Source organism: Pantherophis guttatus, chromosome 7, assembly GCF_059756535.1.
Source record: "Pantherophis guttatus breed Tessera chromosome 7, ASM5975653v1, whole genome shotgun sequence".
Taxonomy (NCBI): domain Eukaryota; kingdom Metazoa; phylum Chordata; class Lepidosauria; order Squamata; family Colubridae; genus Pantherophis; species Pantherophis guttatus.
Window position 1 is genome coordinate 18,938,715 of NC_142069.1, and position 25,062 is coordinate 18,963,776.

The window sequence follows — 25,062 nt, forward strand, 5'->3', positions numbered from 1 at the left end:
TAATAGGTTATCTCTCTCTCTCCTTCCTTCCTTCCTTCCTTCCTTTCCTCCCTCCCTCCATTCCCCTTTTCTTTCTTTCTTTCCTTCCTTCCCCCCTCCCTCCCTCCCTTCCCCCTTTCCTTCCTTCCTTCCTTCCTTCCTTCTCCTTTTCCTTCCTTCCCCTTCCTCCCTTCCTCCTTCTTTCCTCTCTCCCTTCCCCCTTCCTCTTCCCTCCCTCCCTCCTCCCTCCCTCCCTCCCTTCCCCTTTTCCTTCCTTCCCCCTTCCCCCTTCCTCCCTTCCCCCTTCCTTCCTTCCTCCCTCCCTCCCTCCCTCCTCCTTCTTTCCTTCCTCCCTTCCCCTTTCCCTCCCTTCCCCCTTCCTTCCTTCTTTCTTTCCTTCCTTTCCTCCCTTCCTCCCTCTATTCCCCTTTTCTTTCCTTCCTTTCTTCCTTCTCCCCTTCCTCCCTCTATTCCCCTTTTCCTTCCTTCCTTCCTTCCTTCCTTCCTTCCTTCCTTCCTTCCTTCCTTCCTTCCTTCCTTCCTTCCCACTCGATTTCGTGGGGACTAGGAGGCTGAAGCTGCACCATATATAGCCAGGGCTGCTGCTTTATTGATTGACTTGCATTTCCAGCATCTCCCCCGCCCCCTTTGGCGCTGCAGCGGCGGCGGCAGCAACAGCAGCAGCAGCCGGGAGAGGGAGAGAGGGAGAGAGGGAGGGAGGGAGAGCGAGAGCAGGTGGACGGCTGAGAGAGAGAGAGAGACTGCGGTGAAGCTGCCCTGGAGACATGGCGGACCGGTGCCTCTGAATAAGCAAAAATTGAGCGCGGGGGTGGGGTGGGGGAGGGCGGCGAAAGAGGCGCCCTCCCGATTTCTCCTTCTCCTCCTTCCACAGCGCAATTATGCTGTCCCTCTGTGGAGCGGCCGAAGGACAAATGGTGCAGCAGCCTTGGGGGGCCTCGGACTCCTTCCCCTTACACCTTCTTCTTCATCTTGCATCCCATCCTCTCCCTTGGCCTTGAGCTGAGGTAGCTGGCCGCTTCCCAACAGCATCCCAGGGCGAATTGCTGTCCATCCATCCATCCATCCATCCATCCATCCATCCTGTGGCTGCCTTCATCCCTCCCTCCCTCTTCTTCCCATCTGTCTCCATCCTTCTTTCTTCCTCTCATTCCCTATCTCTTTTCTCCTTTTCCTCCCTTCCCCCACGCCTCCCCCTCCCCCTCCCCCTCCCTGCTGCCACCACCCTCCAAAGCTATGGCTGCAGAAAAGATCTTGGAGACCCTGGATCACTATAAATCGGAGATCGAGCGGTTGACCAAAGAGCTGACCGAGACCACCCATGAAAAGATCCAGGCGGCTGAATATGGGCTGGTGGTCTTGGAAGAGAAGCTGACCCTTAAACAGCAGTACGATGAGCTGGAAACGGAATATGATGTCCTCAAACAGGAGCTGGAGCAGCTGAGAGAGGTGAGTTGGCTTGGAAAACCCGGCTGATCTCATCCTTCATTTTCCCCCATCTCAGTATGGTACCATCTTTTTTTCCTTGTTTTTTTTCTGTCTTGATTCCTGGTACATGTCATGTGTGGCTTAAAGAAAAGAAAGGGAAGGAAAATATCCTTCAGATCTCCATGCTTTGTGGTATGTTCTGAACCATTTCGTCTAAAAAGAAGCGTCTTGTAGGCCAAATGTAGTTCCTGAATCTGGATCTGTAAATGTGTGCTAAGACTGAAATGGCAGTGATTCATGCAAGATACAAGGACCAGCACTGGTCAACAAAGTTGTTAGGAATCTGATACTTTAAACGTATTACTGATCAAAATATGGCAATACACGCACTGCTTAATTATGTGTAGGCTCGACTTTGGTTTTTTGATATTTGAGGGTAAACATGTATATTGCTTGGTTTATATTCAGGAAAATAAACATTTAAAAAGAAACATGAACATCTTTACATTTTTAAAAAACCGACAATTCTTTGTTTGTTTTCTACATTTGTTTTCATCCTTTTATAATTTACCTGTCAATGGGATCCACCATAGGCAGCCATTTCTGCCTAGGAAGATGTATTTGATCTGGGTCAATCAAGTTTGCCTTAAAAAAAAAAATCTAATATGTATGTAATCTGTGCATGTCACTGAGCAATCTGTATTTTTGTTTTGGATATTATTGAAAAGATACAAGCAAAGATTAATAATCCCATAATGCAGATTGCTGATAAGTATTTATGATAAATTAATCAAATGGTGAATTCTAAATTCATATTTATTTGTGTTCATATATTCTATTTTACAAATAGTAGAAACCTAACGTGAATTCTGGTATGTATGAGTATGGGAATAAATATAGCACAATGAAATATATGGGCTCAATTTTGACAGAAGTGCCCATAGAAAACATAAGTAGTGACTGAAATGGCTGGTTTCTTCTCTGAATATTTATTTATTTAATTGATGTTTTTTTAATCCTGCCTTTATTACTTTATAAGTAACTCATGGCAGTGAACATATATAATACTCCTTTCTCCATCTGTTTTCCCCACAAGAACAACCCTGTGAGGTGGATTGGGCTAAAAGAGAGCGGTTGACCTGAAGTCACCTAACTGCCTTCATGGCTAACGCAGGACTAGAACTCACAGTCTCCTGGTTTCTCGGCCAGCACCTTCACCACTATACCAAACTGGCAATATTCTTTGGGTTGTGGACTCAAGTGAAAATTTGACCTTGTTCCCTGAAACCTTCTGGGTCCTGGCTTTAAAGTTTAGTAGAAATTCCTGTATGTGTCAGATATGTTGGACTACAACTCATAATTCCCACTGAAGATAGTGAACTTGTTGAAGAAAGTAACTATTGCTGATAGGAACAGAAATTCACCCACAGGGCTGTTGTAGGGAAAATAGAAGGAATAAAGCCTATTAGTCATGTTCGCTGGTTTTTTACTTCTTTATAAAAATAATAAAAGTGGGATTAAAAAAAAATCTTTAAAAAAGATCTAATATACATCTATGCCATGAAGCCAGCTAAATGACAGCATCAACCATATGGCTGATCTTGAACATTTAGCAGGATTGGCTTTGATCAGTACTTGATTTGGAGACCGCCTGGAAATACTAGGATCATAGGTGAAGCTGGAAGCTGAAAAACATTTTGCACATGATCAGTGGAAATGACTTCCCCACCGTGGCCAGGAAAGCTACATACATGGATTGTCCATGAAGTCATCATGAGTTGAGTTAGACTTGAAGGAGACTTTATGAAATAAAAGTGACATCGACGTTAGTTTCTATGGTGAAATGTATTAGTAGGATATCAAAGGATGGAGGGTTTTTTTTTTTTGCATACTTGCTTGGCAGAGTGTAGTCTGGATGAGAAAAGGATGAAGAAGATAAGTCCTACTACTAGGCATATGATAGCTCCAGGGAAAAACAAGGCCTTGCTGAGTAGCTCATCAGGAGCAAGAGAATGACTAGGCAGGTTGGCATGGAGGAGGATGACATATACAGTATTCATAAACCAGGAAGTGAAGATAAAGGAAGATCATTTCCAGTAGCCACCTGAGTATGTGAGTAATAAAGAAACTTCTCAATTGCTTGGAAGAGAGGTAAATCCAATGTGTTCACTGCTGATGTCCAAATATTCTAGCTGTAGCAATATATACTTCATTTGCATTCACGAAGAAGCATCAGGGTGGTGCTTGGAAGCCGTTACATAAAGAGATCTCATTGCTCCTTTTTTAGAAATGGCAGTGGTAATTTTATAATTTTACAGATAATTCTCAGCATTTTCATAAAATAGTACAGATAGTCCTCGACGTATGATCACAATTAACCCCAAAATTTATGTTGCTAAGCGAGACAGTTGTTAAGTAAATTTTGCCTCATTTTACGACCTTTCTTGCCGCAGTTGTTAAGTGAATCACCGCAGTTGTTAAGTTATCAGCACAGTTGTTAAGTGAATCTGGCTTCCCCATTGACTTTGCTCGTCAGAAGTCGCAAAAGGTGATCACATGACCACCGGAACACTGCAACCGTCATAAATAGGAGTGTTAAGGATGTTGTTGTGTTACCAACCAGCAGAATAAGTGCACAAAGAAACGGTACTGAGAGCAATGAATACAATACATACAAACTGGTTTAACAAAGCTTTTACTTTGTAGTGAAAAACAATTGCATAGTCTTTTAGTCAATCCAAGTCTTTAGCCATTCAAATCAATCCGAAGTTACAGATATCTTCTTACCAGACAAACAGCAGTCGGTAATAAACAGCAATTCACGCTAGTAACAAATCCAGCATATGGATATGGTAGCATATCCATCCACGTCTTCACACACGACAGTAACAGTTCCAATCAACAGTTCCAGTCAAGCAGCAAGTCAAGCAATGATGAGAGCAGGCCCAACAATGACAGTTCCAATCATGGAGTCAGTTGTCAAGCATCTGAATTTTGATCATGGGAAAGATGCAATGGTTGTAAGTGTGAAAAATGGTCATAAGTAACTTTTTTCCACGCCACTGTAACTTTGAATGAACAATTCACTGAAGAATTGTAAATCATGAACTACCTGTAAATTCTGATATTAAAATCCATCATAGCAAAATAATGTATATAAATAGGATAGACCATGAGTCAGCAACCTGCAACTCTGGAGCCACATGTGGCTCTTTCACCCCTCTGCTGCGGCTCCCTGTCACTCAAAATAAACATCACAACTGCCAATGTGTAATACCCGCAGGCACACGATTTAATAAGCTTTTCGACCCCCAGTAGGCCAACCATGGATAAATCCAAGAAAAGAAAAGTTTCAGAAGAAAACAGAATGTTTAATTCAACTACATATGCTAGTTCTGTGGCCGCTCAGGAAATAGTCAGGCATGGGAAAGGTTTTGTGGCTCCCGGTGTTTTCTTTTCTGTGGGAAATGGGTCCAAATGGCTCTTTGAGTGTTTAAGGTTGCCAACTCCTGGGATAGACCAACTAATGTTTTGCTTAAAACATGCCCACAGTAAAGAGACATGCAAGAGACTCAGCCTTCCATCCTTTCGAGGTAGGTAAAATGAGGACCCGGATTGTGGGGGCAATAAGCTGACTTTGTATAAAAAAAGAACACCGCTTAGGGGGGACCGAAAGCCCTACTAAGCAGGTATATACAAAAGTATGAAGGCTATTGCTTAACGCATTGTAAGCCGCCCTGAGTCTCCAGAGAAGGGCGGCATATAAATCAAACCAATAAATAAATAATAAATAAATAAATTGGTTCAGTGCAAAGTGCAAAAGAAAAGTTACTGAGCCTATTTTGTAAAGTGACACTCATATTTCTTCTAAAACATTTTCTCTAAACACAACAGCATCTCTTAAAACAAAGTGCTTTCTTCATGTCTTTGGGTAAATCCCATGCAGATACATTTACATTTACTCAAGTGATTTGCTTAAAGCCCGTAAGATTTCTTTAACTAACTGATAGCCTTATTTATATACACTAAAAAAAAAAGCAATGTGCTATTTTTTTAGTTGAATTGATTGTGTTAAAAATTAACTGGTCTGAAATACAACCAAATAAAATGAGTTTGAATTAATAGCTCGATAAACCTTATCAGTTTTGGAAGTAATCTCCTAATTGGATTTACCCTGCGATAATCCAGTCTTAGCATTGCGTCTATACAATGTACAATACACACAAACCCTGTAAAGAGTGCAGGGAGAATTTGTACAGCTTTTTAGTTTTCTACCGCTTGTAGGTTTTCTATTGGGTGAAGTACTTCTGAATATATAAAGCAAGGATGTCCAATCTTGGCGATTTTAGGAATTGTGGACTTCATCAACTCCCAGAATTCCCCAGCCAGCCATCTCCTGAGACTATATTTGCATGTGTATGTTTGCACAGCCACTTTGTACACACTGCAGAGGCAGCTAGAAGTAATTTAAGAAGCAGCTACATTAACCAGGAAAAAAAAAAAGATACAGCTTATTTTTATTGGCGTGAAGTAATTCTGGTATTGTTGCCATAAGGCTGTTCACTTATTTATTCATTCATATGTTTTGTAAGACTGCCCAACTCAAACAATGAGGCTCTGGGTGATACCTTTTTTTTAGGATAATCTTCTCTTCACCTGCTGCATTCTTGTGTCTATTTATTTGTATACTTACAGTCCATCACGAGAATCCTGGGGCCTTCCTGGATCTGTTACTTCCTTGAGGCTGCATTCTTCAGCCCCAGTGAATTCAGCAGGACCTCATTTTGTATAGAAACATCTACAAACATCATTTTTTAAGCTTTCTGGGGAAAGCAGAGCAAAGGGCTGCTGGTGCTGTGTCAGCATCTATGTCATTTTGTACGGGGATAGAAAGTGGTTGATTTTATTGGGTGCACTGTGGCTTGCTGATTGAGCCTCGACACAGTGAACTCCGGTTGTTGAGTTGGTCTTATAGTTAGTGGTTGCCATTTAGCCTTGGTACAACAAAGTCCTCAATTTTGTTGCCATTCCTTTTTTTTCTGATCAACATGAAACTCAGCAGTGTCAACACACTCGTGTTATATCAATGTTGTTATGATAGAATTTTACTCTTATATCATACATACATATACAGATGTATATATACATACATATGTATATAGGGATGAAATCCAGCAGGTTCTGACAGGTAGTGGAAATTTTGAGTAGTTCAGAGAACCGGTAACAGAAATTTTGAGTAGTTCGGAGAACCTGCAAATGCCACCTCTGGCTGGCCCCAGAGTGGGGTGGGAATGGAGATTTTGCAATATCCTTCACCCCTGGAGTGGGGTGAAACTGGAGATTTTGCAGTATCCTTCCCCTGCCACGCCCACCAAGCCACGCCCACCAAGCCACACCATGCCATGCCCACAGAGCCAGGAGCAAAAAAATTTGAATTTCACCACTGATATAGACATGCACACGCACATATAGATACACACAAAGACATATACACCACACACATATTGATTGATTGATTCATTCATTCATTCATTCTTAGACTTTTAATGATTATACTTAGCAAAATTCTTCATAAAAGTTGTGCTTTGAATGAAGAAAGCATCCACCTTAGCCTGCATAGAAAGTTTAACTTCAAGTAACCTCAAGGATATATACCTACTCCCTAAACCACAACTTCTGTTAGAAATGTTTAAGCAGGGAGTATGCAGAAGCTTCATATTGTGATAAGGAACACCCAAGTTACTCGAATGTGCGTATGTTCTAAATGGAAAACTGCCAAGCTATATATGGTAACATATACTGTATATTAGCAAGCTAATGAATATGGATCTCTCTCTTTCCTTCCCTCCCTCCCCCCTCCCCCCCAACACAAGCAAAAACATACAAACATACAGACACATTATTCATTGTTCAGGACACTTTGCGGGATGTGCCTCAAATCATAATGTAATAAAGTTTATAACACTCTGCTCAGCATGTTAACCATTTCCAATATGTTTTGACCTCTGGCATTTCAGTGTCCGGAGAGGTCTCCCCTATTGATGTACTACGCACAACTTGTAATACTGTCCTCGTGTATGGGTCTCCATACTCAGACTACGGGATAATTTTGAAGCAACACGACTGGTTGCCAGTACAGAACAAGTTTATGGCTGTAGGAAAAATACTATGCAACATCTAATTCCAGTAGTTAGGTCAATTTAAGACAACACCAATTAAAAATACATGAAAATATAAACGCATCCAAATAATTTGGGATGAAAATGATAGCATAGTAATTAAGGTAAAGTTCCCCTCTCACATATGTGCTAATTGTTCCCGACTCTAGGGAGCGGTGATCATCTCTGTTTCAAAGCCGAAGAGCCAGCACTGTCCGAAGACCACATCTCCGTGGTCATGTGGCCGGCATGACTAAATGCCGAAGGGGCACGGAACGCTGTTACCTTCCCACCCTATTTTTCTACTTGCATTTTTACGTGCTTTCGAACTGCTAGGTTGGCAGAAGCTGGGACAAGTAATGGGAGCTCACCCTGTTACGTGGCACTAGGGATTTGAACCGCTGAACTGCTGACCTTTCGATCGACAAGCTCAGCGTCTTAGCCACTGAGTCACCGCGTCCCTTCAGCATAGTAATACTTCCCCTTTAAAAAGTCATCACAGGTCACCATGGCTTAATGATGATAACTGGGACTTCTTTGTTAAGCTATGTGGTCATAAAGAGAAAAATCACACAACCATGCCCACTTACAATGGCAATCCCACCAACTTTGGGGACAGTCCCTTTGTCTGATCCTGTTGTAACTTTGAATGGTCATTGAATTAATGATGTTAAGTGAAGATTTCCAGGAAAAAATCTTTTACAGATTGGAAGGTCCTGAAAGTAACTAGAACATACTGTAGCATGTATTGAGGCTAAACTAGGTCTGATGTTATATGCATTGATTAAATTAGTATGCATATTAAAATGCAGCCTGTAGGGGTTTTCTCCCCCCCTTTTGCAAATAGGATTTTCAGGATTTGCCAGAATTTGCTGTAGGAAAAGTTAACTCCACCTTTTAACCTAATGCTGTTTTGTCCTTCTTTTAATTGCCACTTATATTTTTAAAACTTCAGCTTTGGTTCTAGTCATATGGTTGACATGTTTAGTTTTGCTTTGGATTTTTTCAAAAATATCTGTTATTCAAGAATGGATACTTCCTCCTTATGCCTATTTATCTAGGAGGTATGGTTGTGTTTTTCTTAAGTCTATAACAGGGGTGGTATTAACTTACCTTCGCTACCAGTCCGCAGATGTGAGCACGCACGTGTGCACACTTCGCTCACATGTGCCACCTGCGTGCATGTGCAGAGCATCAAAAATGGGATGTGATGACTAGTGGTGGGCTGCTCCCGGTTCAGACCGGTTCACAAGAACCGGAAGTAAAACCAGCGGGAGGCTTCGGCCACTGACCCGGACGTCATCATAGCTTCTGCGCATCTGCATAAGAGTGTGCGTTGTCACGATGCGAACTGGTAGTAAAGGTAAGTAGAACCCACCCCTGGTGATGACGTCCGGGCGGGTGGGCAGAGCCTCCCACAGCCGTCGCTACCAGTTCACTAGAACTGGCTGAATAACACCACTGGTCTATAAATGATATCCCCCCTCCCTCTCAAATCATACAGCTTCAGGGACCTTTCTTCTATTTTTGGTTTCTATTATTCCTTGCATCAGAGACTGGAGTATACAGGTAGACCAAGTTTAGTGATCACAATTGGGACCAGCAACTTCATTGTTAAGCAAAGCAGTTGCTAAATGAAACCACAACTGTGCTTGCAATCTTATTTCAGCTTTCCTTAGCTTTGCAGACCTGCAAAAGTATAAATGCAAGGCTTGATAACAAAGTTGCGTTTTCATCACCATCGTAACTGTGTAGGTCATCAAATGAGGCAGTCGCTAAAGGAGGACTACATAGAAGAAATCTGGATGCAGAGGGCAAAATATGCAGTGCAGATGGCCACATGCATAGCACCTACCTGGAACACCTGAAATTAAATATGTGTTTCCCCAGGATTTTACAGGAACTGCAGAAGACAGCTGCATAGGAATAGATTAGCTGTTTTAAACTGTTCCTGCTAAATGTTATGGGCATACCCACAAATCACATTTTGTCCTTCAAATCTGGATTACTGCACAGCCCTACAGAAAAATATCTAAATAAAGCTAGATATGTGTCAGCAGTTCTCTGAACTAAAATTGTTGACTTGGGAGGCAATATATTTAGACTGTGGAATGCCATTTACTACACAGCTTTGGGTTTCTGTATAATGAGGCAACTGATGTATTCAGCCTTTTCCCTTGAAGCCTAAGGAATGTTCTGTTTTAAATGAAAGGATGCAGTTTCTAATTTTTCAGGGGCAAAATCTTCAAAATTGTGTAAGATTTATGATTGGGAGCAAAACTGCAGTAATTCTGCCAAATTCCTGCAATTTCAGGCAGGAAAATACTTTATTGTGCGCTGCCTCTGTGTGATGTTTTCAAAACTGAATTACATAAAAGGAAAGTGAGTTTTTAAAAATCCTGAACATTTTAAAAAGGATTTAGATTACCTTATGGAGGTGGTTTTGTGCAAAGATTACATGTACATATAAATCTAGTCAAATTTAAGGAGGTTTCTCTGAATAAATGCTTTAATGCTTTTAGCTTATTATAGCATCTGCAGCAAATGGCAGCATACTTGATCTTTGTTCATTAAAAAAAAAAAAAGCTAAGTCGGATCATATGTGGCTAATTTTTGGGTGGGTGACTACCAGCAATTCCAGCTCTGCAGTATTTGGATCTTGAAGCAAGAATGCTTAACATTTTGCATAGCAGATTTTCCTTAAAGTTGCAGCTTCTTTATAAAACAGCTGACTGATAGAGAGGATGCTCACACTGGATTCAGAGTATTAGGCTTACCTCAATTAACAATATAAAAGAACTCTTCACAAATAGATTACCAAGGACACAGCCTCAATTGGCCAATTAGTCAATTTATTTTGTTCATTGACCAGCAAAACAGGTCTTTGAAAAAAGAGTCAGATTTAACTCACTGAATATCAACCTATAGGCTATATATAGTACAGAAACCTAGTCTAAATTCTAATAAACCTCTGGATCCTAAAGTGAAATGCTTTGTGGCATGTTGTCTGTTCAATTTCTACTGATTGCAGCTTTGTTGCTAATAAATTTGGATTTTCCCCTGACTGTTATCTTCTTTAGCCATTATCTTTTAGAAGCTCCTGGCCTAACAACAATATATATCTTATCTAAATTTGTCTAATAATCCTTTAAAGATCTTCAGATTACAGGCCATCAATACATTTGGTTGAGTAGGCATAACTTCTTTTTTACTTTATCCTAATTATTTTATCATTCCGTTTCAGAGTTTATCCTATGCCATGCAATGGTGGGTTTCAAATTTTTTGAATTCTGTGGGTGTGGCTTGGTGGGTGTGGCATGGCTTGGTGGGCTTGGCAGGGGAAGGATACTGTAATCTCCATTCCCTCCCCACTCCAGAGGAAGGTTACTGCAAAATCCCCATTTCTTCCCAATCAGCTGGGACTTGGGAAGCAGAGAATAGATGGGGGCGGGGCCAGTCAGAGGTGGTATTTACCAGTTCTCCAATCTACTCAAAATTTCCGCTACCGGTTCTCCAGAACTGGTTAGAACCCGCTGAATTCTACCTCTGGTGCCATGGTATTATGATAAATATTTTTCTGTCCTTTGCTTTATTTCTATTAAATTGAATCATTTTTCTATAACTTTTGTTGTCTTCTATATCCTTTCTAGCAATCTCTTTTTTTGAGAGATTGATTGACTACAACTCTCTACATTCTTCTCATATGATGTTTAGGCTTCTATTCTTCAATCAATCCTCCTTTTTTTCAGTGATATGAACTTTTCCAGTTTCCCATTCATGTTGGGATGGTACATGAAAAAAATAAACGTGAAAGAAAGAAATATGAAAAAACTTCACCAAACCTAGTAAAATATCTATGTTTTGAGTACCAAACAGCTATTATGAATATATTCATTGATAATTAGTTTCATAACTAGTCGTAGCTTAATAAAAGAGTTATGCTAAAACGATCCATTTGTTTGTAAACATCAATAAGGAGTCATGTCTCAATGAGCAGGAAAATACTCCATTCTATACCAGTGATTTATTTTATTTGGTTATTTGGTTATTTATATCCTGCTTTTATTATTTTTACAAATAACCTAAGGCGACTAATATATCTAACACACCTTCCTCCTCTTATTTTCCCCACAACAACAACCTTGTCTGGTGGGTATGGCCTAAGGTCATCCAACTGGCTTTCATGGCTAAGATGGGACTTGAACCAGAGGTGGGTTTCAGCAGGTTCTGACCAGTTCTGGAGAACCGGTAGTGGAAATTTTGAGTAGTTTGGAGAACCGGTAGTAAAAATTCTGACTGACCCCACCACCATCTATTCTCTGCCTCCCAAGTCCCAGCTGATAAGGGAGGAAATGGGGATTTTGCAGTAACCTTCCCCTGGATCGGGGAGGGAATGGAGATTTTACAGTATCCTTCCCCTGCCACGCCCACCAAGTCACACCCACCAAACCATGCCACGCCCACCAAGCCACCCAAAGAACCGGTATTACAATTTTTTGAAACCCACCACTGACTTGAATTCATGGTCTCTTGCTTTCTAGCCTGGTGCCTTAACCACTAGACCAAACTGGTGCTCTCAGTGATGCCCCATCAAAAGTGGCTGGGAGGACATGAGAAATTAAAAGTTTATTTCATTCTGTTGTTTTATTAGACTAAACCTATCAACTTCAAGTACACTTGGACTGTCCAGAAAAACACAGGATAGGATGATAGACATGCTTAGTTGTCTCATTGTCTTGTATAGTTAGTACCAGGATAGAACGGAGTACTAGATTTCATGTGTTACTATATGTAGCAACATATGGCCATATGTAGAGACCCACAGTTGCATAACTGTGATTTACGGCATTTTTGCTGAAAACCAGTGGTTATGCTCCATAGCAAATAATGGGTTTGCTTAATGACTGCGAATTCACTTAATGACTATTAAGTGATAGACTTAATGGTGATAGACTTAACAACCAACACAAAAAATCGGCTTGGTTATGTAATAACCTGCTTTGCATTTGGGAATATTTTGACATTTTGGGAATATTTTGACTATGTATTACATAGTATGGTAATATATTATCATTGTTGGTCTTGTATTCTCATTCATTGCTTTTATTGTTCATATTTTGTTTTTTTGAAAGCATTTGACCCTTGAAGAAATGAGATGCAGTTCTTAATTACATTGCTAATGTCTACTTTAATTTCTACCATTTGAGGGTTTCAATGAACTTTTCCTAGTAATTAGGATCTATTTTCATCTGACTCATGAATCACAGTTACAAAAACTTGATCAAAAATTCTGTTTTGGCAACTGGCATTTCTTTATGATACTTATTTGATACGAGAGACATCTCATATTGAGGTCATCATGTTTCAGGAACTATGATCTGGCTCAGTGTGCGAAAATTATATGATTAAAGATCAGTAAATCAGTAGTGAGTCTTAAAAATCTATGACCTGGGAGGTTTATTTAGAGAGCTTTTTGCTTTTTTAAAATAATGAATGACAGTAAAACATAATAATTTGCATTTACTGTGGGTTTTTTTTTAAAAAAATTGGGTTAATATCCTGTTTCCTCCAAAATAAGACATCCCCTGATAATAAGCCTAATTGGGCTTTTGAGTGCATGGCAATAAGGCCAAGCGCTTATTTCAGAGTTCAAAAAAATATAAGACAGGGTCTTATTTTTGGAGAAACACGGTATTAAAAACAAAGCATAAGAATACATAGATTACATTCAAAAAAATTGCTAAAATGTTCCCACCATAGATGCATGGCTGCAAAAATTGATGGATTTAGCAGAGATGGCTAAATTGACTGTTTTGATCAAAAAAAGTACTTTTGTTTCTACTTGGAAACCACTTCTGGACTTTCTGCTTGAGGCGGGAAAAAAATGAAACTTTGATTTTGGGTTTTACTAATTAGACTGATTTGTTGTTATAGACATGGCTAGATTGTACTATTATGGAAAAGTAAAAACTTGAGGTTCGATGTTAATGTCTTATTCTACTGCAATAGAGAGAGTTGGGAGTCAATGCCTTTTTTTTTCTTTTCTCCCTCTCTTCCACACTTCTCTCTTCTCTTCTCTTCTCCTTTCTTTCCCTTTTGTTTCTTACTACTTGCTTTTGTATTTTTGTATTTTATATTATAAGCTAATAAAGAAAATGCATTCTAAAGAAAAATAAATAAATAAATAAAAAAATTTAAAAAATTGCTAAAGTGGAAATCAATGAGAAAATGGCTGTTAATACATGCCCACAGGTACTTATGCTCTTCTTAGCAGTTTTCATAGTTCATTGACTATTTATTTATGTTTATTTAATTTATTTTTATCCTGCCTTGATTATTTTATAATTAACTCAACGTGGCAAATGGAGATAATACAGGTAGTCCTCGATTTATAACCACAATTGAGCCCAAAATTTCTGATGTTAAGTGAGACATTTGTTAAGTGATTTTTGCCCCATTTTACAACCTTTCTTAGATTGTAAACAACAATTCAGTTGTTAAGTGAATCCCTGTAGTTGATAAGTTAGTAACTTGGTTGTTAAGTGAATCTGGCTTCCCCATTCTCAAAAGGTGATCACATGACCCCAGGACCGTGCAACAGTCATAAGTATGAATCAGTTGCAAGCCTCTGAATTTTGATCACATGATCATGAGGATTCTGCAGAGGTTGTAACTGTGAAAAACTGTCATAAGTCACGTTTTTGTAATTTTGAACAGTCACTAAGTGAACTGTTGTATGTTGAGGATTACTCTAGTAGTGGAATTCAATTTTTTTTACTATCGGTTCTGTGGGCGTGGCTTGGTGGGCGTGATGTGGCTTGGTGGGCGTGGCAGGAGAAGGATACTGCAAAATTCCATTCCCACCCCACTCCAGGGGAAGGATACTGCAAAATCCCCATTCCCTCCCCACTTCTGGGAGAAGGATACTGCAAAATCCCCATTCCCTCCCCACTCCAGGGGAAGGATACTGCAAAATCCCCATTCCACCCCACTCCAGGGGAAGGATACTGCAAAATCTCCATTCCCCCCACTCCTGGGGGAAAGATATTGCAAAATCTCCATTCCCACCCCACTCTGGGGCCAGCCAGAAGTGGCATTTGCTGGTTCTCCGAACTACTCAAAATTTCCGCTACCAGTTCTCCAGAACCTGCTGAATTTCACCCCTGCTGTACTCCTTCTTCCCCTATTTTCTTTACTACAACAACCCTGTGAGGTGGGTTGAACTGAGAGAGAGTGATTGGCTCAAGGTCACTATAGTTTTTAGGGTATTCTGAATGAAAAAAATAGCATTATAATATAAGACTAAATATATTTAAATGCTCCTTTTATCAGAAAATGTAAAACAACAAATGGCAAAGCTGAATATTTTAGAGTTTTTGTGAGTACAAAATGTGGGGTCATATTGACTTATTGAAGCATCTGCAGCTCCTAACATGAAAAATAACAGTGGATGAAGGGGAATCTACTTCAGGAACATCCAGAGGGCTAAGTGATTTGTAAGAAGAAAGATCTGCAGTATTTAATGGCCTTTTAAATGGAAATCTAAGTCTTGAAGAATGTGGGGGATTTTAGAATGAATTATTGTCTCTTCTGGAATCCATCACACTGTCTTCCTCCTCTGTGTCTACATTTCTATTTTGATGTCCTCATTTTTGCTTTGGTATTTGTCTGAAATTCTTCTGTAGTTGATTCTGACTACAAATCTTTCATTGCCTACGCATACATACGTGCAAAAATGATTAAAATTCTGGTGGCTTCATAGAGCAGGGAAACAATCTATTTCTGATCTTAGCGCACATTGGTATTAGCATCTCTTAAAGTAATAGAGATAGTTATGTAAATTAGTATGGAGTCCTCTGTCTTTATGAAGGTCTGAAGTAAACCTGGACTTCCAGACAGTATTTATTTATTTATTACTGTATGTCTTTTTTTAGCTTAGTCATCTGACTCTACAGGCAATAACATACAAATCTACAATATAATGTGAGAAGACACCCTTTCTAGAAGAATGAAATATTTTAAGGGGTATTTAAAAAAAGGCAGGATAAAATATTTCCCTTAAAAGAGAAATAAAAAATCTTAAGGGAGACAGAAACTCAGAGCCCCAGCTCCCTGCCCCCAGCAGATATTTTGTGCCCATTAAGAAAGACTGGGCCAGTTTATCTACAAAACAAAAAGACCTTCAGCTCCAGGGTGAAGGGTTTAAGACATCACCCTCCAGGACATATTAGGATTAACCCACTAAGACACAGAGCTCACTACACTGCACAATCTCCTAAGGACATTGCATCACCCTCAGAAACATCAAACTTAGCTCAGACAAACTCCTAGGACTGTGATGGCGAACCTATGGCATGTGTGCCAGAGGTGGCACACAGAGCCCTGTCTGTGGGAACATGTGCCATCGCCAGCTGCTCTTCTGGGTTCCATCGTGTGCAGTAACCAGGAAGAGAGCAGCTGGCCGGTGCACATACGCACCGGCTAGCTGCTCTCTTCCGGGTTCTGCTGCTCCAGAAATTGTGGAAAACCACAATTTCCTACTCAATTTATGGGTCTAATTATCTGATCCATCTGACGCCCCTCCTGTCGATACTTTTTCAGATAGTATCACAGTGAAATTGATCAATCTTTGACCTCCACTCTCTGGAACATGAGTTGGGTAGGAAGAAATCAGCAACCTGTATAGAAATTGTGGAGAATATTTGTAGCTCAGGTTTGTCCTCCGAGTTTGCTGCTTGGCTCCCGGATGTTTCATTACCAAACTCGGTAACATCTTCAGCCGTGGTTTTTTTTGTGTGGGGGAGGTGAAGAGTCTTGCTCATTTATATAGGTCCTGGGCAGGGATGGGCTTCAAAAATTTTAGCAAGGGGTTCTCTGCCCGGTTGCTGGGTGGGCGTGGCCACGGTGCGTGGCCTAAGTCGGCCTCCTGCAGCACAGTGGGAGGGGAGCATTTTTGCCCTCCCTGGGCTCTGGAGGCTTTCCAGGAGCCTCCGGGAGGGCAAAAACAGCTTCCCCAGGCTCCGGAGGTCTTCTGGAGGCCAGAAACAGGCCCGTTTCCGGTCTTCCCGAACTTCTGGTAGGCTCGTTTTTTTTGCCCTCCCCGAGCCTCCGTGCACGACCTGCACTTACCTGCATCCAAAATGGGCCACGTGGGGACTCCTGGGAGGGGTGGGGTGGGGTGGGAGGAGCCAGCCAGGAGTGGGATTTGGGAGTTCTCCGAACTGCACAGAATCTTAGCCACAGGTTCTCCCCAACCCCTGTGAACCTCCAGCAGCCCACCCCTGGTCCTGGGTAATCGGTTGATCTTGTGACTGGATCTACCAAGGGGTCCATCAACAAACGTATTGACGTAGAACCAGTGTATGAACCAATAAGGAAGCGGACCATCCGAATCACCAGTCGATGACAGAACCAACCACCCCCTTCACCAGCTGAATTTCGCACCTCACAGCAAGCAGTCACAAGTCATAAGACCAGAACCAGCCTTGTGAATCAACCAGCCTTGTGTTTCAGTCAGTCTAGTGATTCAATCAGTCCTGTGATTCAACCAGTCGCAAGGCCAACCACCCACCCAGGTCCTATATAAATGAACAAGACACTTCACACCCCCTCCAAAACAGAACAACCCCCCCTTCTCCGCTGAAGTTGATACCTAGTTTGGTAATGAAACGTCTGGGAGCCAAGCAGCAAGCTCAGAGGACAAACCTCTGCCTAAATCAGCAACCAGTATTTCTTAATTAACATGCTAATTATATCGCATGAGGTAATTCTCCGCGGGTTGGTGTTTGTCCTCTCCATTCACGTTAGCTCAGATGGGCTTAATCTCTCTTCTCCATGGAAACAGTTGCCTAGGCCAAGGCTTCTGTGTTTTCATTTTTTTTTTTTTTAGAGTACATGTAAGAGGCACTTTCAGTTTTGAAGAGGATTTGATGTGTGCCTCATTATCTGCCCAATTTATAGTCAATATAAATGGGGTTCAATTCTGGTATACAAGTGGTCTTTTTAGAGAAGCATCTGAAAGATTATCTTGAACTTAAATGAAGCTATAGCTTATTTCTCCAGAAAATGACCATGTAAAGAGGTTGGTAAATATACTAAGTAAAAAGAATTATACATTGCTCAAGCATGATTTTTTTTTTTAATAGACCTTTGGGAGGCTTCAAGATATTCCATGACCAATAATGAGTAATACAGTAGTGAGTGAATGACCTCATTCAAAATATTTACCTTTCTCATTGGCATATATAAAAACTAGATAGAAACCAGATTACTGGGTCTTTATATCACTAGTTGGGGCAGGACTGAGGATGTCTATTGTTAGCCAGGAAAACTTTTAATTGCATGGTGAGTTATTACTGTGTCAGCCCCCAGCAATCTGCTGATAGCCAGTCTTCAGTATTCAAAACACGGCCAGTCTTGAAATAATATAACTCATTAATGTCAATAATGGGAAAACAGGAACTTCTCAAGGTCTTTCTCACTGATGTTCTCCCATGGCACGCTGGGTCCTTTGCACTGGCATGCAAAGCCAATTAAGCACGCGAGACCGGAAATCTCTTTAAAAACTTTATTCTGAAGAATAAAGGATATTCCTTTCCAAATCAAGCATCCGATTTGTTTTAAGGCAAGGGTTTTAAAAGGTTTACAGTAAGAAATCACATTATTGACAACTGCAGTTTCGTCAGCTAAAGGTAGATACTATTAATCAGAAGACGGGCAAATGGTTGCTAAGGAAATATGATCTGACTGGTTGGGAGTGTCTTGTTTATTCTGTTGCTGGCACAGTTAACTCTTGTCTCATTCTGTTCTGCGGGGGAGATTTCTACTGTCCTTCGGGTTTCAACTTCCACTAATTAAACTTCTCACTTGGTATAATTTGTACTGATAAGGTGCTCTGGGAAAGGAATTTGGCCACTGAATTATCCGCTTTCATCCCAGCAACCCGTGAAGGTCAGCGGGACCATGCGTAACATTTCTGAAAACAAAGGAATGTGATGTATGGTCCCACATTGACCTTCACTATCTAATTTTATATCCCCCTCCCTATTCCATCACTGATAAACGTGATTGTTTATAGAATAGAATAGAATAGAATAGAATAGAATAGAATAGAATAGAATAGAATAGAATAGAATAGAATAGAATAGAATAGAATTATGGTGGGACAGGTAACAAATAAAATAAAATAAAATAAATAAAAACACGGATCCAGTTAGATAGTCACTGAAGGGCCCTCTTTGTTCTTATTATTGTAAGAGAGAAATTGCTTGCAATTATATTCAGAACACAGGCAAGGACATTCTTTGCCAGGATGCTTACTTCAAGGCCTCTCAGTTGTCACAGATAAGAACAGTCTACGTGATTTACACCTTGAGGTTAAAGTGACAGAGATGTCCACTTTGTTGTTTCAACAAAAGATAAAAGATATGCTTCAGTAATCTACAAAAAGAATTATGACTGTTTTGCAAAGAAACTCTGTAATGTCAACTAAAATTGATAAATGTATAGGACCATATGAACTGCTGACTTCAAAGAATCCTTTGTTTGAAAATGTATAAAACTGGAGTCTCAGGATCATAACTTGGTTCAGATCTTGAGGTATCAATACCTATCTGATCCTTTATTGCAATAAATAATTAAACTGATTCTGTCTGCCCTAATTGGGATGTTTTCTTAATTCCTCATCTCCACAAAACATCTCTACAACAGAATAGAATAGAATAAAATAGAATAGAATAGAATAGAATAGAATAGAATAGAATAGAATAGAATAGAATAGAATTCTTTATTGGCCAAGTGTGATTGGACACACAAGGAATTTGTCTTTGGTGTATATGCTCTCAGTGTACATAGGGAGAATAAAATGCATTCATTGAGAATAAAAAGATACAATACTTAGTGATAGTCAAGATTACTAATAAGCTATCTAATTGTACTAGGAAACAAGTAAAAACAATATAAATTGAAAGATAAAAGCACATGGTTATAGTAATAACTGGGAAGAGATAGATACTAGTAAGGAAGAGAAGATTTATAGTAGTGCAGACTTAGTAAATAGTTTGACAGTGTTGAGGGAATTATTTGTTTAGCAGAGTGATGGCGTTCGGGAAAAAATGTTCTGGTGTCTAGTTGTTCTGGTGTGCAGTGCTCTATAGCATCGTTTTGAGGGTAGGAGTTGAAACAGTTTATGTCCAGGATGTGAGGGGTGTGTAGATATTTTCACAGCCCTCTTTTTGACTCGTGCAGTATACAGGTTCTCAATGGAAGGCCGGTTGGTAGCAATTGTTTTTTCTGCAGTTCTAATGAAGTCTGTGTCTGTCTTGTTTGGTTGCAGAGCCAAACCAGACAGTTATGGAGGTGCAGATGACAGACTCAATAATTCCTCTGCTGTATGATAAATTATCCTCTATCTATATCTATCTATCTATCTATCTATCTATCTATCTATCTATCTATCTATCTATGATAAATTATCATCTATCATTTAATTCTTTCTAATTCTCCACACAAAATAAACTTAGTTATGTTTCACAGCAGCAATGGGTGGGTGCTCACAAGTTAAAGTATCCCAAACAAATTATATTGCGGCTCCTGAAATGAACGAATAAAGGTTCTTCAACAGGAGATTGTGAGTCCAAGTTCTGCGTTAGACATGAAAGCGGATTGGGGACCTTTGGAACAATCACTTTCTTTCAGCCCAACAGGGTGATTATTGTGGGGAAAATAGGAGGAGGAAGGTCTGTTGCATATGTTTGCCACCCCCAGTTATTTTTAAAAATAGCAATAGCAATTAGACTTATATATTGCTTCACAGTGCTTTACAGCCCTCTCTAAGCGGTTTTACAGAGTCAGCATATTGCCCCCAATAATCTGGGTCTTCATTTTACCCACCTTGGAAGGATGGAAGGCTGAATCAACCTTGAGCCAGTGAGACTTGAACTGCCGAATTGCAGCCGGCAGTCAGCAGAAGTAGCTTGCAGTGCTGCATTCTAACCACTGCACCACCACGCTCAAAAAAATAAAGGTGAGATTACAAACAAGCAAACAAGATCAGAAAGCATCTAATATGGTTTTATGCATCACCTGCTGTTGTGGCTCCGTTGCCTGAGCCTGGGCTATCGACAGATGCAGACTCTGAGAGTGAGGAAGAGGAGTTGGCAAGGCCTCCCTCTCCAGGACCCTCCTCTCTGGCAATGCCTCCGGAGGACACCGAAGGCCAAACGTTAGACTCAGAGCCAAGCATGTCCCTGCAGCCACAGGTGGACAGCGACGAAGAAGATAAGTGCTGGCTGGACCTGCGACAAAGGCGCAGGGAGAAGCGTGTACAGCAGAAGGGAAGGCGTGCCAGAGATTAGCTGAGTCACTGGACCACACCCCACAGGGTATAAATGTGGGTGTGGTGGCCGGTTCAGTTTGTGACAAGCAAAAACTGGAAATACTCCATGATCTCTGCGTTACTGGACTTTGCCTGCTTTATCGGACTGCATTTGGATTAATCCTTGTATTGTTGACACTCTGCCTGTTTTATTGGAATGCTTGAAGTCTAATCTTTGTTTTGTGTGAGTAAAGTCTGAATTGGCAGCTAGCCACTGTGTTGCTGCCAGCTTTATCTTCAAAGAGTTTTGTTGTGTGGCTTATTAACTCCAGGCCGTCTGTGGGGGTGCGTGTGGGGTACGGGATCAGAACACCTGCAATCTAATTCTTTTGAACAGGCCTCTGCCACTGAAGCATGACCTCCATCACCCTGCTATGGTCCTTTCTATGTTCTTTAAATGCTTACATTTAAAGTAAAAATGTAATTAAATGAAATTAGCCATTAACTGACCATAACTTCTAGGCCAGTTTTTCCATCCCTGTCTGGAAATTTCAGGGATTGCATTTTGAATATTCTGCATGCAAAACGCACGGTCCATCAGTGTTCCTAAAATATAGAGAATATGGAACAAGCGTTTAGTAGTGATAGCCCAATCTGGCCCTAAATTCTGCCTCGGTTTACCTTCCCAATAAGCAACTGAGTTGGAAGATCATTTGAAGGCAGTTTATTAGGATACCCTGATAAAGTGGGATCTCTCTATGAAAAAGGAGCGAGAGAACCTCAAGCTCCATGTTTCACTCCTTTTTATAGTTAACACAACAAAGAAAATGCAAGAGGAAAGTTGATTGGACAGGATAAAAGTAACCTCCCCTTTGCATAGGAAATCAGTTACATGTAGTCAAACCTGTTACAAATTTGCATCCCATAATATCACACATGTTCATTAAAATGAGGTCTGACGTCAGAAGAGGCGTAAATTGTAAGGAAAAAGGTTGGTTGGAGTTCACAAAAGAGATAAACCAGACTCCAATCTGAACTAACAAACCGTTTTCTTATCTGGAGCTAATCTCCAGCCTGTTTATCAGTTTAGGAATGTTAAAAGCCGATAAACCTGGACATCTTTTTAAAAGAGAGTGTTAGAGGAAATGTGCATCTGGGTTCAGTTCCAAGTGGGGAGAAAGACACTGGAAACATGGAGACTGCTTGGAAGGTGGACAGGACCACATGGGTTTTTTGGATCCTGTGCAAAATGAGCACATGGGTGAGAGAGAGAGAGAGATTTATACTCTCTCTTGTGCCCTGCCTTAGAGCTTCCTGTTCCTGTGTAAGGGCAGGTATCCTGATTGGTTGTCAGACTCCCATGGGGCCATGCAGGGGTAACTTTTTAGGTTGTCTTGAGTCCCAGGCTTGGTTGAATCTTGCTGGGTGATGATGTAATGAAGAGGGTTTTGGGCAATTCCTATTATGGCTGAGGGCTAATCCTACCTTTGTTGGATCTTGGGTGAGGGTATTTGCTTATGAATAGACCTAGCCATCTCTTTATCTCTTAAGTGCTGACATCTGCTGTGGGCTATTGAGGAGGGTGGGGCTATTAAGAGTGAGTCTGCTTTCTGCCTTAAAAAGACATGTTTCTCCATTTCTCATCCAGGGAGGTAATAATATTCTGCCTTTTTAATATTTCCTAGAATATTTCATTCTTCTAGGAGAGTGGTGGGTACTAACTTCCTACAATCCCCCCTTTTTGCCAAAATATGTGAGTGGAACAAACATGTTATTGTTAAAAGATTAAAAATTGATCAGATAAGGAAGACTTGATGGGTGCTTTTAATTTTTCGGATGCAAAGGGGAAGGCATTGATAGAGGCAGCAGAAAAGGTTTCCTTCAGTGGCTCCCAAAAGGAGAGCTTTCAACCATGAAGGTCTAGCAGCTAGGGCAAAAATTCTGGAAAGAAATTTACAGTATCCAATTTTCCATGCCAATTATTTTATGATGTTAGATATCCCTTTCTGCAAGCTTCCAGTCAGGTTTCAAGCAAGCACAAGTCCCAAAATTCTTCACAGCCATGGTTTTCTTTTAAATAACTACAGGCCAGGGGTGAAATCTAAAACTTTTTGCTACTGGTTCTGTGGGCGTGGCTTAATTAGTGGGCAGGGCTTGGTGGTAAGGTGACTGGGTGGGCGTGGCCAAGTCAATGTCACTTCTTTGCCCTTTTTTAACCTACAAAACAAACACAACACAACTGGCTCACCCCCAATGTAAAAGCAGCTGTGCTAGACTTACAATGGCCCCGCAACAAGCAGGAACCTCACACAGCCACAAAAAGCCCCAAAAAACAACTTTCACACTTTACATATACACAACACAACACAACACAACTGGCTCACCGACAATGTAAAAGCAGCTGTGCTAGACCCAAAATGGCCCCTGCAACAAGCAGGAACCTCACACAGCCACAAAAAACAACTTTCACACTTTACACACATAAAATTCCACATACAGTTTTGTGAGATTTTGTGTGTTTGTGCAGTTAGAGTGAAACACTACAGAAACACACTAAATCTCAGAAAGCTGCACAAATATTATTTTATTTTAATTTATTTTTATTTTTATATAAAAGCAGCTAAATTTAAAACTTCCTAAACTTTAAATGGCTAGGTCTAAAAAAAGAACAACTAAAAAAAACCCCAATTAACTATTTTTTTAAAGCTCCCAAAGGGAAAAAAACTTATCCAATAGAACTGAGGTCTCCAACCTTGGCAACTTTAAGACTTGTGGACTTCAACTCCCAGAATTCCTCAGCCAGCTTTGCTGGGAGTTGAAGTCCACAAGTCTAGGCAGGAAGGCAGGCAGGCAGAAAGAGCTGCTCATCGATGAGCTTGATTGCAGGCAGGGAGATTCAGTTGCTTGCTGATGCATGGATTGCGATCGTCATGCGATCAGCAGCTAAGGTAAGCAAGCTGGAGGCTGGAGGGGGGGAGAAAAAAAGAAACTTTTTTTCTTTTACATGGCTCTGGCAATCCAAGCTGAGTTGCCTGATTAGCAGGCAACTCAGCTGGGATGTCAGAGCTTGGCTGGTCAGAGCCATTTAAAAGAAAAAAAAATCTGATGATCGCGGGGCTCAGCTGGGCATGGGGGGCGGGGGCAGGGATTTTTTCTACCGGTTCTCCGAACTGCCCACCGCCATCGCTACCTACTCGCCCGAGCTGATCCGAACCGGGAGCATTTCACCCCTGCTTCACAGGCTGCCCATTTCCAAGAGTTGGTTACTGAACCTGCCTTAGTTCTTACTTTAGTGCATCCAAGATTTGTGAGTCCAAATTGAGGTTAGCCATTGTGCAATCCAGGTTATTTAGTATTTTTAAAATTACACACAATGAGCCTTGGGACTCCTACTAATGAGATCATCAGTGCAACATATCCTGCTTTTACTGGGTAGCTGGGCAGCATCATTTGTGAGGCACAATCAGGGCTTGGGGTTTGGAGATCTTTTTTCTGCTACTTCTTCAGTGAGGGAATTTCCTGAAGGGGATCCCCCCCCCCGTGGAATTAGCAGGGAGATATGACTGTTTGGGCCTTAGTGCTACAGAGCAAAAAAAACAAAAAAACAAAAACAAGCTAGGAGAAGCTTTGTATGGGGATAGGTGAAGGGGATAGCCTCAGTCTAATTCTGAATGGAGTGTGTCTCTGTGTCTCTGTGTGTGTTGTGGCTCCGTTACCTGAGCCTGTGTCATCTGCAGGAGAGGACTCCGAGAGTGAAGGAGAGGAGTTGGCAAGGCCTCCCTCTCTAGGACCCTCCTCTCTGGCAATGCCTTCGGTGTCCGCCGAAGGGCAAGAGATAGGGCTGGGGCCAAGCATGTCCACGCAGCCACAGATGGACAGTGATGAGGGTAATGAGTCTTGGCTGGATCCACGCCAGTGTCGCAGAGATAAGCGCACGCAACAGAAGAAAAGGCGTGCCCGAGATTAGGCTGAGTCACTGGACCACATCCCACAGGATTTAAAAGGGAGCGGGTGGCCAGTCAAACCTTGTGACGAACAAAGCTGAAAGCTTCCATGCCATTCTGCATTGCTGGACTTTTTGCTATAGACTTTGCTGGATTATCTCGGGACTTGATTGACTCCATAATTATTGAGCTGTTTCTTTTGATGTACCAGGAGTAGGGA

The 25,062-nt window shown here is 41.1% G+C and overlaps 1 protein-coding gene across 12 annotated transcripts in view; it reads left to right on the forward strand.

Moving 5' to 3' along the window:
* The first annotated feature begins 327 nt into the window (after positions 1-327).
* Positions 328-25,062, forward strand: part of BICD1 (BICD cargo adaptor 1) — a 128,383-nt gene continuing 103,648 nt past the window's right edge. For 6 of the 12 annotated variants that reach the window (XM_034402859.3, XM_034402862.3, XM_034402861.3 and 3 more), the window contains exon 1: positions 328-1,446. In XM_034402859.3, coding sequence (XP_034258750.1) covers positions 1,234-1,446 — 213 coding nt within the window. In that variant the 5' untranslated portion in view covers positions 328-1,233. The remainder of the gene's footprint in view (positions 1,447-25,062) is intronic. The other 6 variants (XM_034402865.3, XM_034402866.3, XM_034402868.3 and 3 more) reach the window with 3 other exon arrangements.